The sequence below is a fragment of the Ranitomeya imitator genome, chromosome 2 (assembly GCF_032444005.1).
Source record: "Ranitomeya imitator isolate aRanImi1 chromosome 2, aRanImi1.pri, whole genome shotgun sequence".
NCBI classification, from domain to species: Eukaryota; Metazoa; Chordata; class Amphibia; order Anura; family Dendrobatidae; genus Ranitomeya; species Ranitomeya imitator.
Genome location: NC_091283.1, coordinates 227,601,842 through 227,618,630, shown reverse-complemented (window position 1 = coordinate 227,618,630; position 16,789 = coordinate 227,601,842). Strand labels below are relative to the sequence as shown.

The following is a 16,789-nucleotide window of genomic DNA, read 5'->3' as shown; positions in this document are numbered from 1 at the left end:
ACATTAGATTGATACAATATTTCCCCTCTCACCGTCTTCTAGAACATTAGAATGATACAATATTTCCGCTCTCACCGTCGTCTAGAACATTAGAATGATACAATATTTCCGCTCTCACCGTCTTCTAGGATATTAGAATGATACAATATTTCCCCTCTCACCGTCTTCTAGAACAGGGGTCCCCAACTCCAGTCCTCAAGGCCCACCAACATGTCATGTTTTCAGGATTTCCTTAGTCTTGCCCAGGTAATAATTGCATCACCTGTGCAATGCAAAGGAAATCCTGAAAACATGACCTGTTGGTGGGCCTTGAGGACTGGAGTTGGGGACCCCTGGTCTAGAACATTAGAATGATACAATATTTCCGCTCTCACCATCTTCTAGAACATTAGAATGATTCAATATTTCCCCTCACCGTCGTTTAGAACATTAGAATGATACAATATTTCCCCTCTCACCGTCGTCTAGAACATTAGAATGATACAATATTTCCCCTCACCGTCGTCTAGAACATTAGAATGATACAATATTTCCTCTCTCACCGTCTTCTAGAACATTAGAATGATACAATATTTCCCCTCTCACCATCTTCTAGATCATTAGAATGATACAATATTTACCCTCACCGTCTTCTAGAACATTAGAATGATACAATATTTCCGCTCTCACCGTCGTCTAGAACATTAGAACGATACAATATTTCCGCTCTCACCGTCGTCTAGAACATTAGAACGATACAATATTTCCGCTCTCACCGTCGTCTAGAACATTAGAATGATACAATATTTTCCCTCCTACCGTTTTCTAGCTGGTCCAGACTACCATAATTACAACCATCAAATTTGAGCAGATCGACTCCCCAGTCAGCGAAGGTTTGTGCATCCAGCTCATAAAAGCCCTGGCTCCCCGGATATCCAGCGCACGTCTGTTTCCCCACATCCTGGTATATTCCCAGCAGTAATCCACGAGCATGGACCTAGGGCAATGAAGACAAGCAGAGTGGTCTCTGAACATCTTAGGAACTACGGTATGTCTCTTGCAATATAAAAGTTGTTGAATCATGGAAATCACTGGATAAACAGACATGTTACTGATAAGTAAATGATGAAAGAATGGAAACCTTTTCATAGCATGTCAATTTATCCAGTCTGGAGTCTGGGCCTCCTGCAGTAATCCCGGCGTGTCCAACCTCGGCTGCTGTCACTGAGGTCATTAATGGTCATCTGAGGAAGGTCCTGCTACTAAATGCAGTTGGCCAAATCATCAAGATCCGCTGCTGGCAGCTCCTGTGTGATCACTGACCAATGACATCCTTTATCAATAGAAGAAATGTCCAGATGCGCTGCAGCCACGGAAACACATTTAATGCTGAGCTATCAAAGTACCTCAAAAGACTAGAGGGATCCGGCCCGGCTGCCATATATTATGCCACTTCACACCATAATCCCAGGAGTAGGACAATAGGACGTTCCCTTGTTAAGGCCTCTTCATGTTGTTGTCCACCAGGTCTCATCAGATTTGAAGAATGATGCATAGTCATCGATTCTGTACAGCAACTCAAATGAGATGTCACATGCCGAGCCCAAGGCATCAAACCATGCTACACAAACCACCAGAAGGCATATGTACAACAGTGGGTTAGGAGCCAGACATCCAGCTACAGGTGCTCCATTGATCTCATGCCTAGCACTCGCAAAGGCTAGCTGGAAAATAGCCTGGAGAACACATGGCTACCACCATGAAGAGTACTCCATAAGGGAATGTCAACGTATCCCAGCTGCAGTTTTTCAACACAAGAATGCCAGGCCACATGTTGGTTCTGCTACTGTGAGCAGCCTGTATGGCTTATACGTGCAGCGCCTCTGGACTTGTCTCCATCGAGCAAATGGAGGACGTCATTGGTAGGGGATTACACAGGAGCTGTCGGCAGAGGAGCTTGATGATTTTCCCAAGTGCATTCAGCAGCCGAACATAAATGACCTCACTGATGGCAGCCAGGGTGTGTTGTTGCATAGAAACTTGATTCCAGCTCACCCAGTTGCTCTATGCCCATCCACCTGAGGCTCAGACAACAGCCTCGCCTTGGCCTCACATCAAGGAAAATAGAAAAAATTGGAGTCCGGCTCAACATGACTGGATTTTCCTTTTGTTTTTCAAAAGAAATTATAGCGCATGCCAATTTCCACCACTGTGTATATAATATATGAATGTCTACACTGAATAGAATAAAAAGGCCTTATATTCTATTTATGTATATAAATATGGAATAGAAGCTTTGTAACATCATTTATTTTATTTTTGTTAGCCATTAAGAAGGATAATAACTACAAGATTATCTTGCTTTCCACACAGAGCAGTAAGGAGTAAAAAAAACAAGTAAAACAAACCAGAATGTTTTATACCTTCCTCACAGTACCCCCCTTTTACTCTGATGACGGCCTTAAACCCGTTACCATTTTCTCTAGGAGCTTCACTGGATCGTCACCTGGAATGTCTTCCAACAGTCTGGAAGGAGTTCTGAGAAATGCTGAGAAGTGATGAGAGAGCATGCTGGGATAAGGTGTTATCCGAGCACGCGCGTGTGCTAACCGTGTGTCTGGAACGTGCTCGAAAAATAGGTTTGAGTCCCTACGACTGCATGTCTCGCGGCTGTTTTATTGTTTTTTTGCTTTAAACCTGTATAACAACCAGGTTGTTTTAATGCTTTTTGTTTTAATCATGTTCAAATAAATTTGGATTTTAACTGTTCGGAGAGCCAGCTATCCATCCTTTTCCTTCAGCTTGTTTGCTGTGCTCACCAGCAGGATCAGTACCCACAGGTACATATCGACAACCTCTACTGGATTTTCATGCCTCAGTCCTCTGTGTTGTGGTTCCCAGTCCCCCCTCTTTCCTCTGAGCTGGGTAATCCCACTAAAGTACAGACCACATGGGATGGCATTTGGTTACAAAACACTGGGTAGACATGCTGGGTAATCCCACTAAGTACAGACCACATGGGATGGCACATTGTTACAGAATGCTGGGTAGACATACTGGGTAATCCTAATCCCACTAAGCACAGACCATATGGGATGGCACGTGGTTACAGAACGCTGTGTAGAAATGGTGGGTAATCCCACTAAGCATAGACCAGATGGGATTACACTTGGTTACAAAACGCTGGGTAGACATGCTGGGTAATCCCACTAAGTACAGACCAGACGGGATGTCACGCGGTTACAGAACACTGGGTAGACATCCTGGGTAATCGCACTAAGTACAGACCACATGGGATGGCATGTGGTTACAGAACGCGGTGTAGAAATGGTGGGTAATCGCACTAGGTACAGACCAGATGGAGTGGCACATGGTTACAGAACACTGGGTAAACATGCTTGGTAATCCAATTAGGTACAGACCTGATGGGATGGCACGTGGATTCAGAACGCTGGGTAGACATCCTGGGTAATCGCACTAAGTACAGACCACATGGGATGGCATGTGGTTACAGAACGCTGGGTAGACATGCTGGGTAATCCCACTAAGTACAGACCAGACGGGATGGCACGTGGTTACAGAACACTGGATAGACATGGGGGAAATCTCACTAAGTACAGACCAGATGGAGTGGCACATGGTTACAAATGCTGGGTAGACATGGGGTAATCCCAATAAGCACAGACAAGATGGGATGGCACGTGGTTATAGAACACCAACATGCTTGGTAATCCAATTAGGTACAGACCTGATGAGATGGCTCGTGGATTCAGAACGCTGGGTAGACATCCTGGGTAATCGCACTAAGTACAGACCACATGGGATGGCATGTGGTTACAGAATGCTGGGTAGACATGGGGGTAATCCCACTAAGCACAGACCAGATGAGATGACACGTTGTTACAGAACACTGGGTAGACATGGGGGTAATCCCACTAAGTACAGACCAGATGGGATGACACGTGGTTACAGAACACTGGGTATACATGCTTGGTAATCCAGTTAGGTACAGACCAGATGGGATGGCACGTGGTTTCAGAATGCAGGGTAGACATGGGGGTAATCCCATTAGGTACAGACCAGATGGGATGGCACGTGATAACAGAACGCTGGGTAGACATGGGGGGTAATCCCACTAAGTATAGACAGAAGGCTGAAAATTCTTTGACATCCTGGCGCAGGGACGGCCACCAGTAGTGTCGAGAGATGAAGTACGTTGTTTTAGTTCCAGCATGACCGGCAATTTTAGAAGGGTGTCCCCTCTCCCTGTCCTTCTCAGAGACGAATGTCTTACCCTGTAAGGTAAGGTAGCAAACCTCAGGGGAGCAACAGAGATAATTTTGTAGGGATCAATAATGTGGGATGGTTCCTCTTCAAAATCAGCCGGCTGGAAGGATATTGACAGCGCATCAGCCTTAACGTTCTTTTCGCCAGGTCAAAAGTGAAGCTCAAAAGCAAAACGGGCAAAAAATAGGGACCACCAAGCTTGCCAAGGGTTGAGTCTTTGGGCCGACTGAATATAAGCCAGATTCTTGTGGTCGGTGAAAATTAAGAAGGGGTGTACCGCGCCTTCCAAAAGATACCACCACTCCTCCAATGCTAACTTGATGGCCAGTAGTTCTCTGTCACCGATGGAATAGTTGCATTCCGAAGAAGAAAATGCCTTGGAGAAGAACCAGCAAGTGATCAAACGACCGAACGACGACCTCTGGGAGAGCACAGCCCCGGCCCCTGTGGAGGAAGCATCCACCTCGAGAATGAATGGTTTATTATTGTCAGGGAGATGAAGTACTGGCACTGGTGCAAAGGCTTGCTTCAGGGTCAAAAAGGCGTCCTCGGCCTCCAAAGACCAAATACTGGGATCAGCTCCCTTGCGGATAAGTGACGAGAGGTGCATGGTCCATGAGGAGAAGTGGGGCACAAACTGCCTGTAATAGTTTGTGAAACTGAGGAATCTTTGGATGGCCTTCACCTCGAGGGGTCGCGGACAGTTGAGGATGGTGGACACCTTCTCGGGATCCATCTTTAAACCAGAATCAGAGATGATGTACCCCAAAAAAGCCCTGCCTTTGTCTGTTCGAAGATACACTTTTAGTACTTGGTGTAGAGACCGTTCTCTCTCAAACGAAGTAACACTTGACAAACGTTCCGTCTATGGGTAGGCAGATCCGGAGAAAAAAACGAGAATGTCATCGAGGTACACCACAATGCAGGAATATAAGAGATCCCGAAAGACGTCATTTACAATCTCATGAAACACTGCAGGAGCATTGCAGAGACCGAAGGGCATGACCAAATATTCGTAGTGCCCATCACGTGTGTTGAATGCGGTCTTCCACTCATCTCCAGCACGGATGCAAACCAAATTGTAGGCCCCACGGAGGTCAAGCTTAGTAAAAATTATTACTCCTCATAGGCAATCAAAGAGCTCAGGGATGAGCGGCAGTGGGTATTTGTTCTTGATAGTAATTTCATTGAGCCCTCTGTAGTCAATGCAAGGACGAAGTGAGCCAAAGAAGAATCCAGTGCCAGCGGGAGAAGACGACTTTTGGATAAAGCCTTTTGCCAGATTCTCCTTAATATACTCCGACATTGCTTGTGACTCAACTGGAGAGAGCGGATAGATTCTACCCCTGGGAGGCATAGAGCAAGGAATGAGTTCAATCGGGCAATCATATGGCCGATGTGGGGGAAGACTCTCCGCCTCCCTCTTGCAAAAGACATCAGCGAAGTACCAATAAGCGACTGGTAATCTGGCTGGGCCGGATATGGGATGACAAATTTTGGCAGGGCGAACTGATAACAGGCATTGATCATGACAGTGAGGGCACCAACAAAGAATGTTCCCTGAGTGCTAGTCCAGGATAGGTTCATGCGCCCTCAGCCAAGGTAGGCCAAGAAGAATTGCATGGGACAAATTGGGCAAGACATAGAATGCCATTCTCTCGTGATGCAGAGCCCCCACCTGCAACTCCACGTCTTCTGTAACCTTCGTGACGGTCTCTTGTAAAGGCCTTCCATCCACAGAGAAAATTAGACGCGGCTCCTTCAGAATCCTGACCGGAATCTGGTGCTTCTTGAATTTCTCCAGACTAATGAAGTTGCCTGCCGTGCCCGAATCTAAATACGCCAACACCGAGTAGCGCTCATGCACAGAAGTTATCTGGACAGACATAGTTAAAGCTAAAGAGAAATCACACACACCCAGGGAGGCCTCTCTTACCTGACCTAGGGGGAGTTTCCCGGCCGAACGTGGCAGGAACGGAGTAAATGCGAGGCACTACCACAATAAAATATAGCCCTTGTGCAATCCTGTCTTTCCGATGCTGATCTGCCATCTTGACCTGATCCACCAGCATAGGTTCAGGTGCAGGAACGGAAAAGGATGCCACAGATCATGGGCTGAGAGATCTATTAATGGAAGAAACTGGACGATGGTACCTCCTCTCTCAGATGGACTCCGGGGAGCGCTCCTGGAAGCGTAGGTCAATATGTGTGGTCAGAGAGATCAAATCCTCTAGGGAGGTTGGAGTATCCCGACCCGCCAATTCATCCTTAATTCGACCTGACAACCCACGCCAGAATGCTCTGACCAGTGCCTCGTTATTCCACCCCAGCTCCGAGAACAGAGTACGAAAACTAAAAGCATATTGCCCAAACATAAGGGAGCCTTAGTGGAGATTAAAGAGAGCCTCAGTGGCCTAGGCTACAAGACCAGGCTCGTTGAACCCTTTGCAAAAGGTCTCTAAAAAGGTAGACAATTAAGAGGTTATGGGATCATCACGTTCCCACAAAGGATTTACCCAGGCCAGAGCCCCGCCCTCTAAATGTGAAACCACAAACGGCACTTTTGCCCAACTGGTGGGATATTGGTGCGGCAATAATTCAAAATGCAGGCGGCATTTATTCAAAAAAACCCGACACAGCTTGGGGGTCACCATTATACAGGGGTGGTTTGGAGGATGCGGAGAGGGATCAGGGTTGCGACACTGAGCTTGGGCAGAGGCTGCGGGGGCAGACTGAAGGGAGAGCAGACGGTCATACACTGAAGCCATATAATATGTGAGTCTGGGTGTCACGCTGCTGAACTAGCTCCTGTTGGAGACTGGCGAGCTGGGAAGAATCCCAGGATCAGAGGCCAGTGAAGCAGACAGAGATTCCATTGACTTCATAAACGACTTTATATGCGCCTGATTTACCCGCAAGTACACCAACTCCTTCTGAGCGTCAGCCGAGGCACCAGCGGGGTCCATGGCCTGATTGTTCTGTAATGATTGCTGGAGTGGACCCACTGTATCGCGGTGGGTACTGTTCCCAGGTGAGCTGACAATGTGGAACCGACCCCTATACAGGGACCGTTAGTGGCAAGCCTAGGAGAGAGATACACCACGATAGCTTGTGCCAGAGGTGCGGCTCAAGGACAACGAGGAGAATCCGTGTGCTCACCGAGGACCAGACGGGCGGAGCAGCCACAGAGAAAACCCGTAGCTCAGGACACGGCAGGGTTCACACAGAGGGTACCGGATCCTGGACGGACCAGAGCTTGCACTGGAGTAGTATAGGGACGGAGCATAGCACGCACGCACTGGAAGCGTGCAGGGACAGGGCAGAGAATGCACTGGAAGCATACAGAAACGGAGCAGAGCACGCACATACTGGAAGCGTACAGGGACAGAGCAGAGCACGCACTGGAAGCGTGAGCAGAAGAGACTGAGCAAAACACGCACACACTGGAAGCATACAGGGACAGAGCAGAACACGCACACACTGGAAGCATACAGGGACCGGACGTACAGAAACCTAAGTGGACCTGGAGGGAGCACGGAAAGGCTCAATAACAATCAGGTGCTTCCTCTAGCAGGAAGTGACTTTATATACCCGGAGGCTGCTACCCAGGCAGGACAGCGCTTCCGGGTCAGTACAACCCGGCATCAAAAGGAAGCCAGGAGTGCGCACGACCACGACCTAAATGGCCTAGCGCACATGTGTGGGGAACGGGATCCCCAGTGCAGCTGAGGACCCGGAAGAGAAGGCGGGACGCTGCGAGGGACCCGGGAAGCAAGGTGAGTATCTGCGTGCGCCGTAATAGGTAGAAAGCAGGTCCTATTTTGGCTCTCCACCTTAAGGATAATGTTAGCACTTTATTTGATCATATTGCCCTTATAGGCTGGTAATGTTTACATGCACTCAGGCACTTTGCAGCTTTATATCTATGGATCATCATATTGTCCATACTTATTTATTTTATGAACATGAGTACTTTAGAAATATAATATAGTAATGGCAATTGAACTCTTGCCCCAGAGAATTTAAATGATTCACATTACCTTTAGGATTTTGCAGTGATTGATTTCATTGATACCATGTGTGGGTTTCTGAACTAGACCTGTTTAATTTGACAGGATGCATCCTCATCAATTTTTTAAATTATTGTTTGAATTTTGTATTATAAATAAAGTATTCTTATACATTCCTTTGCCTGTCCAGTATTTTGGACGTTTTGGTTTATAAATATCTCTCACCTGTCCGTTGTTCTGTACCACGCTGTAATCCATGTCTGGGGGATTAATAGTTTTCAGTCTGGACGGTGCCGTGAGAATTTCTCACCGTGATCTGCTGTAAAGCCACTGAGCTGAACGGCGGTGACTTTTTCCCACGGGGCTGAGATCACCGCAGTTCAGCCCTGTTGGGAACTCAGCCTCACTGACCGGCGGTAACCATGATAATGTCACCACTGGTCAATGATGCTGTGCTTCCAGTAGTTGATTCATCAGTGGTTCTCAGCCTGGATGGTCGCGTTAGGTTTAAATAAAAATGGAAAAATGTTTTTTGTTCTATTTCTAATTAAATACTTTATTTTTGCTGTGTCTTTATTTTTATTATTATTATTATTATTTATTTATATAGCACCATTGATTCCATGGTGCTGTACATGAGAAGGGGTTACATACAAGTTACAAATATCACATACAGTAAACAAACTAACAATGACGGACTGATACAGAGGGGCGAGGACCCTGCCCTTGCGGGCTTACATTCTACAGGTATTTACCAGATAACTATAGAATTATAGACGTTTCTCCATTACTAAGCCATGGGCTTGATGTCACCTTTGTATTGTCAGGTGACATCAACTCCACAAATATGAACCTTACTTGCCACCGCCACAGGGGAAGTGGTAAGAGCTGGGCAACGAGACAGAATAGGTGCTATTTTTAGGCTGGGGGGTCAATATCCATGGCCCCTTATCAGCCTGAGAATACCAGCCCCCAGCTGTAAACTTTAGCAAGGCTGGTTGTCAAAAATGAAGGGAATCCCATACCATTTTTTAATTATTTATTTCAGTAATTTTAAAAACAAGCATGGGGACCCCTCTATTCTTGATAACCAACCTTGCAGAAGCTGAGGGTTGCAGCCCCCAGCTGTGAGTTGTGCCTGGCTGGTTTAAAAAATATGCGGGAAACGCCATTTTTTTCATTTATTTATTGCGCAGGTGGCAGGTGAGGAATACTCCCATCATCTGCTCCTGCTAACACTCTTATTAGCGGCAGCAGGAGTAGGCTGATGGGAGTAATAGTCCCATCAGCCGCCGACTGCTGTCATTGTTATCACTTGAATATAACTCATCATTTTCCCCTGCTCGCGCTGATTGTCTTACGTGTATATCTGTACCAGGCTTCCTGGGTGAGGGGACTGCCTAGTACATTAACCCCTTCCCGACCTTTGACGCCACGTAGGCGTCATGAAAGTCGGTGCCAATCCGACCCATGACGCCTATGTGGCGTCATGGAAAGATCGCGTCCCTGCAGATCGGGTGAAAGGGTTAACTCCCATTTCACCCGATCTGCAGGGACAGGGGGAGTGGTAGTTTAGCCCAGGGGGGGTGGCTTCACCCCCTCGTGGCTACGATCGCTCTGATTGGCTGTTGAAAGTGAAACTGCCAATCAGAGCGATTTGTAATATTTCACCTATTATAACTGGTGAAATATTACAATCCAGCCATGGCCGATGCTGAAATATCATCGGCCATGGCTGGAAATACTAATGTGCCCCCAGCCCCCCGATCTGGCCGGTACACTGCTCCGGCTCCCCTCCGTCCAGTGCTCCGCTCCCCCCCGTGCTCTTGTCCGCTCCCCCCGTGCTCCAATCACCCCCCCCGTGCTCCAATCACCCCCCCCCTCCCCGGTGCTCCGTTCCACCCCCCCGTGCTCCATTCCGGGGTCCCGTCCGTCTTCTCCCTGGGCGCCGCCATCTTCCAAAATGGCGGGCGCATGCGCAGTTCCAAAGTGCATTTTGATCACTGAGATATAATCTATCTCAGTGATCAAAATAAAAAAAATAATAAATGACCCCCCCCCCTTTGTCACCCCCATAGGTAGGGACAATAAAAAAATAAAGAAATTTTTTTTTTCCACTAATGTTAGAATAGGGTTAGGGTTAGGGGTAGGGTTAGAGGTAGGGTTAGGGGTAGGGTTAGGGGTAGGGCTAGGGGTAGGGTTAGGGGTAGGGCTAGGGTTAGGGGTAGGGTTAGGGCTAGGGGTAGGGTTAGGGCTAGGGGTAGGGTTAGGGTTAGGGGTAGGGCTAGGGGTAGGGTTAGGGGTAGGGCTAGGGTTAGGGGTAGGGTTAGGGGTAGGGTTAGGGATAGGGTTAGGGCTAGGGGTAGGGTTTCGGTATGTGCACACGTATTCTGGTCCTCTGCGGATTTTTCCGCTGCGGATTTGATAAATCCGCAGTGCTAAACCGCTGCGGATTTATGGCGGATTTACCGCGTTTTTTTCTGCGCATTTCACTGCGGTTTTACAACTGCGATTTTCTATTGGAGCAGTTGAAAAACCGCTGCGGAATCCGCACAAAGAAGTGACATGCTGCGGAATGTAAACCGCTGCGTTTCCGTGCAGTTTTTCCGCAGCATGTGTACAGCGATTTTTGTTTCCCGTAGGTTTACATTGAACTGTAAACTCATGGGAAACTGCTGCGGATCCGCAGCGTTTCCCGGAGCGTGTGCACATACCTTTAGAATTAGGCTATGTGCACACTGTGCGGATTTTGCTGCGGATCTGCAGCGGATTGGCCGCTGCGGATTCGCAGCAGTGTTCCATCAGGTTTACAGTACCATGTAAACATATGGAAACCAAATCCGCTGTGCCCATGGTGCGGAAAATACCGCGCGGAAACGCTGCGTTGTATTTTCCGCAGCATGTCAATTCTTTGTGCGGATTCCACAGCGTTTTCCACCTGTTCCTCAATAGGAATCCGCAGGTGAAATCCGCACAAAAAACACTGGAAATCAAAAATGGTGCGGAAATATCTCACACGAATCCGCAACGTGGGCACATAGCCTTAGGGTTAGGGTTGGAATTAGGGTTGTGGTTAGGGTTGTGATTAGGGTTATGGCTACAGTTGGGATTAGGGTTAGGGGTGTGGGGGGGTTAGTGTTGGAGTTAGAATTGAGGGGTTACCACTGTTTAGGCACATCAGGGGTCTCCAAACGCAACATGGCGCCACCATTGATTCCAGCCAATCTCGTATTCAAAAAGTCAAATGGTGCTCCCTCACTTCCGAGCCCTGACGTGTGCCCAAACAGTGGTTTACCCCCACATATGGGGTACCAGCATACTCAGGACAAACTGCGCAACAATTACTGGGGTCCAATTTCTCCTGTTACCCTTGTGAATCTAAAAAAATGCTTGCTAAAACATAATTTTTGAGGAAAGAAAAATTATTTTTTATTTTCACGGCTCTGCGTTGTAAACGTCTGTGAAGCACTTGGGGGTTCAAAGTGCTCACCACATATCTAGATAAGTTCCTTGGGGGGTCTAGTTTCTAAAATGGGGTCACTTGTGGGGGTTTCTACTGTTTAGGCACACCAGGGGCTCTGCAAACGCAACGTGACACCCGCAGACCATTCCATCAAAGTCTGCATTTCAAAAGTCACTACTTCCCTTCTGAGCCCCGACGTGTGCCCAAACAGTGGTTTACCCCCACTCATGGGGTATCAGCGTACTCAGGAGAAACTGGACAACAACTTTTGGGGTCTAATTTCTCCTGTAACCCTTGGGAAAATAAAAAATTCTGGGCTAAATAATTATATTTGAGGAAAGAAAACGTATTTATTATATTCACGGCTCTGCATTATAAACTTCTATGAAGCACTTGGGGGTTCAAAGTGCTCACCACACATCTAGATAAGTTCCTTTCGGGGTCTAGTTTCCAAAATGGGGTCACTTGTGGGGGGTTTCTACTGTTTAGGCACATCAGGGGCTCTGCAAACGCAACGTGACGCCCGCAGAGCATTCCATCAAAGTCTGCATTTCAAAACGTCACTACTTCAATTCCAAGCCCCGGCATGTGCCCAAACAGTAGTTTACCCCCACATATGGGGTATCACCGTACTCAGGAGAAACTGGACAACAACTTTTGGGGTCAAATTTCTCATGTTACCCTTGGGAGAATAAAAAATTGCAGGCTAAAAGATCATTTTTGAGAAAATAATTTTTTTTTTTTATTTTCATGGCTCTGCGTTATAAACATCTGTGAAGCACTTGGGGGTTCAAAGTCCTCACCACACATCTAGATTAGTTCCTTTGGGGGTCTAGTTTCCAAAATGGTGTCATTTCTGGGGGATCTCCAATGTTTAGGCACACAGGGGCTCTCCAAACGTGACATGGTGTCCGCTAATGATTGGAGCTAATTTTCCATTTAAAAAGCCAAATGGCGTGCCTTCCCTTCCGAGCCCTGCCGTGCGCCCAAACAGTGGTTTACCCCCACATATGGGGTATCAGCGTACTCAGGACAAACTGGACAACAATATTTGGGGTCCAATTTCTCCTATTATCCTTGGCAAAATAGGAAATTCCAGGCTAAAAAATCATTTTTGAGGAAAGAAAAATTATTTTTTATTTTCATGGCTCTGCGTTATAAACTTCTGTGAAGCACCTGGGGGTTTAAAGTGCTCAATATGCATCTAGATAAGTTCCTTGGGGGGTCTAGTTTCCAAAATGGGGTCACTTGTGGGGGAGCTCCAATGCATAGGCACACAGGGGCTCTCCAAACGCGACATGGTGTCCGCTAACAATTGGAGCTAATTTTCCATTCAAAAAGTCAAATGGCGCGCCTTCCTTTCCGAGCCCTGCCGAGTGCCCAAACAGTGGTTTACCCCCACATATGAGGTATCGACGTACTCGGGAGAAATTGCCCAACAAATTTTATGATCCATTTTATCCTACTGCCCATGTGAAAATGAAAAAATTGAGGCGAAAAGATTTTTTTTGTGAAAAAAAAGTACTTTTTCATTTTTACGGATCAATTTGTGAAGCACCTGGGGGTTCAAAGTGCTCACTATGCATCTAGATAAGTTCCTTGGGGCGTCTAGTTTCCAAAATGGGGTCACTTGTGGGGGAGCTCCAATTTTTAGGCACACGGGGGCTCTCCAAACGTGACATGGTGTCCGCTAAAGAGTGGAGCCAATTTTTAATTCAAAAAGTCAAATGGCGCTCCTTCCCTTCCAAGCCCTGCTGTGCGCCCAAACAGTGGTTTACCCCCACATATGAGGTATCAGCGTACTCAGGACAAATTGGACAACAACTTTCGTGGTTCAATTTCTCCTTTTACCATTGGGAAAATAAAAAAATTGTTGCTAAAAGATAATTTTTGTGACTAAAAAGTTAAATGTTCATTTTTTCCTTCCATGTTGCTTCTGCTGCTGTGAAGCACCTGAAGGGTTAATAAACTTCTTGAATGTGGTTTTGAGTACCTTGAGGGGTGCAGTTTTTAGAATGGTGTCACTTTTGGGTATTTTCAGCCATATAGACCCCTCAAACTGACTTCAAATGTGAGGTGGTCCCTAAAAAAAATGGTTTTGTAAATTTCGTTGTAAAAATGACAAATCGCTGGTCAAATTTTAACCCTTATAACTTCCTAACAAAAAAAAAATTTGTTTCCAAAATTGTGCTGATGTAAAGTAAACATGTGGGAAATGTTATTTATTAACTATTTTGTGTCACATATCTCTCTGGTTTAACAGAATAAAAATTCAAAATGTGAAAATTGCGAAATTTTCAAAATTTTCGCCAAATTTCCGTTTTTATCACAAATAAACGCAGAATTTATTGACCTAAATTTACCACTAACATGAAGCCCAATATGTCACGAAAAAACAATCTCAGAACCGCTAGGATCCGTTGAAGCGTTCCTGAGTTATTACCTCATAAAGGGACACTGGTCAGAATTGCAAAAAACGGCAAGGTCTTTAAGGTCAAAATAGGCTGGGTCATGAAGGGGTTAACAGGAGCATACTAAGGTCGGAGACCACCTTTAACCCCTTTGAGACGAAGCCTGTTTTCACCTTAAAGACCAGGCCAAATTTTACAATTCTGACCAATGTCACTTTATGAGGTGTCAACTCTGGAACGTTTTGACAGATCCCGGTGATTCTGAGACTGTTTTCTTGTGACATATTGTACTTTATGATCGTGTTAAAATTTCTTCGATATGACTTGTTTTTATTTGTGAAAAAACGGAAATTTGGCGAACATTTTGAACATCTCAAATTTCTCAATTTTTATGCCCTTAAATCAGAGAGTCATATCGCACAAAATGGTTAAGAAAAAACATTTCCCACATGTTTACTGTACTTCGGCACAATTTTGGAAACAATTTTTTTAGGAAGTTATAAGGGTTAAAAGTTGACCAGCGATTTCTCATTTTTACAACAAAACTTGCAAAACCATTTTTTTTAGGGACCACCTCACACTTGAAGTGACTGAGTGCTATACATGACAGAATAATACCCAAAAGTAACACCATTCTAAAAACTGCACCTCTCAAGGTGCTCCACATTCAAGACGGTGCTTCACAGGATTTTTTGGAATGTGGAAGGAAAAAATAAGTATTTACTTTTGTTTCACAAAAATTTTCCATTAGACCTAATTTTTTTTTTACTTTTGCAAGGGTAACAGGAGAAAATGGACCATAAATTGTGCAATTTCTCCTGAGCATGCCAATACCCCATATGTCGGGGAAATCTACTGTTTGGGCACACGGCAGGACTCGGAGGGAAGGAGCGCTATTTCACTTTTTGAATGTAAAATATGCTGGAATAATTAGCGGTTGGCATGTCGCGTTTGGAGAGACCCTGATGTGCTTAAACAGTGGAAACCCCCAACAAGTGACACCATTTTGGAAACTAGACCCCCTTATGGAACTTATATAGATGTGTATTGAGCACCTTGAACCCATAGGTGCTTCAAAGAAGTTTATGGCGTGGAGCCATGTATTAAAAAAAAAAATCAAAAAAAAAAAAAATCACATTTTTCTCAAATAACTCTTTTTTAGCTCCAGATTTTGCATTTTCGTAAGCGTAACAGGAGAAATTGCTCAATACAATTTGTTGTACAATTTCACCTGAGTACGCTGATGGGGAAAAACCACTGTTTGGGTGAATGGCAGTGCGCCATTCGACTTTTTGAATGCAAAATTTGTCCTGTTTGGAGAGCCACTGATGTGCCTAAACAGTTGGAACCCCCCCACAAGTGACATCATTTTGGAAAGTAGACCTCTTTGGGACCTTAGCTAGATGTGTATTGAGCACCTTGAACCCACAGGTGCTTCACAGAAGTTTCTAATGTTAAGCCGTGAAAAAAAAAAAATATCACATTTCTCACACAAAAATCTTTTCTAGCTACAAATTTTGTATTTTCACAAGGGCAAAATAAGTAAATGGACTTCAAAGATTGTTGTGCAATTTCTCCTGAGTACACAGATATCCCTTACGTGGTCGAAAACTACTTTTGAGGCACATTGCAAAGCTCAGAAGGGAAGTAGTACTATATTACAGCGCAGATGTACCCCCCAAATTTTAACCCTTTGGGAATTTATCTACAGATATAGTGACGATTTTGACTCCATGGGTGTTTTCCAGAAACAAGCAGCAGTGGATGTTGATGAGTGAAAACTGCCATTGTAGTGAATAGTACGCTGTAGTCACCAGTACATTATACCCAGCCCGTGCTTTTGGAGACACGGAAATGCCAAACATGTGGGCACTAAATGTGGTTTACGTACTGTAACGGGGTCTGCCGTGCTGGAGTAACTTTCAGTACCATCCCGTGTTTCAGGAGGTCCACTCTGCTTTGGCTGGAGTCGGAATGAACGACGCTGGCTGGAATTCCTTGATTACATGGGCGCATATAAAAGATCACTGCATCTCCACATATTTCCAGTATGATACACTTTACTCAAAGGACACAGAATATACAGGTCCTTCTCAAAAAATTAGCATATAGTGTTAAATTTCATTATTTACCATAATGTAATGATTACAATTAAACTTTCATATATTATAGATTCATTATCCACCAACTGAAATTTGTCAGGTCTTTTATTGTTTTAATACTGATGATTTTGGCATACAACTCCTGATAACCCAAAAAACCTGTCTCAATAAATTAGCATATCAAGAAAAGGTTCTCTAAACGACCTATTACCCTAATCTTCTGAATCAACTAATTAACTCTAAACACATGCAAAAGATACCTGAGGCTTTTATAAACTCCCTGCCTGGTTCATTACTCAAACCCCCATCATGGGTAAGACTAGCGACCTGACAGATGTCAAGAAGGCCATCATTGACACCCTCAAGCAAGAGGGTAAGACCCAGAAAGAAATTTCTCAACAAATAGGCTGTTCCCAGAGTGCTGTATCAAGGCACCTCAATGGTAAGTCTGTTGGAAGGAAACAATGTGGCAGAAAACGCTGTACAATGAGAAGAGGAGACAGGACCCTGAAGAAGATTGTGGAGAAGGACCGATTC

At 45.4% G+C, this 16,789-nt stretch overlaps 1 protein-coding gene across 3 annotated transcripts in view; it reads right to left on the bottom strand.

The window, feature by feature from the left end:
- GLA (galactosidase alpha) overlaps positions 1-16,789 on the bottom strand; it is a 104,804-nt gene that overhangs the window by 19,203 nt on the left and 68,812 nt on the right. For all 3 annotated transcript variants that reach the window (XM_069748667.1, XM_069748669.1, XM_069748668.1), the window contains exon 3: positions 799-976. In XM_069748667.1, the coding sequence (XP_069604768.1) occupies positions 799-976 (178 nt within the window). The remainder of the gene's footprint in view (positions 1-798; positions 977-16,789) is intronic.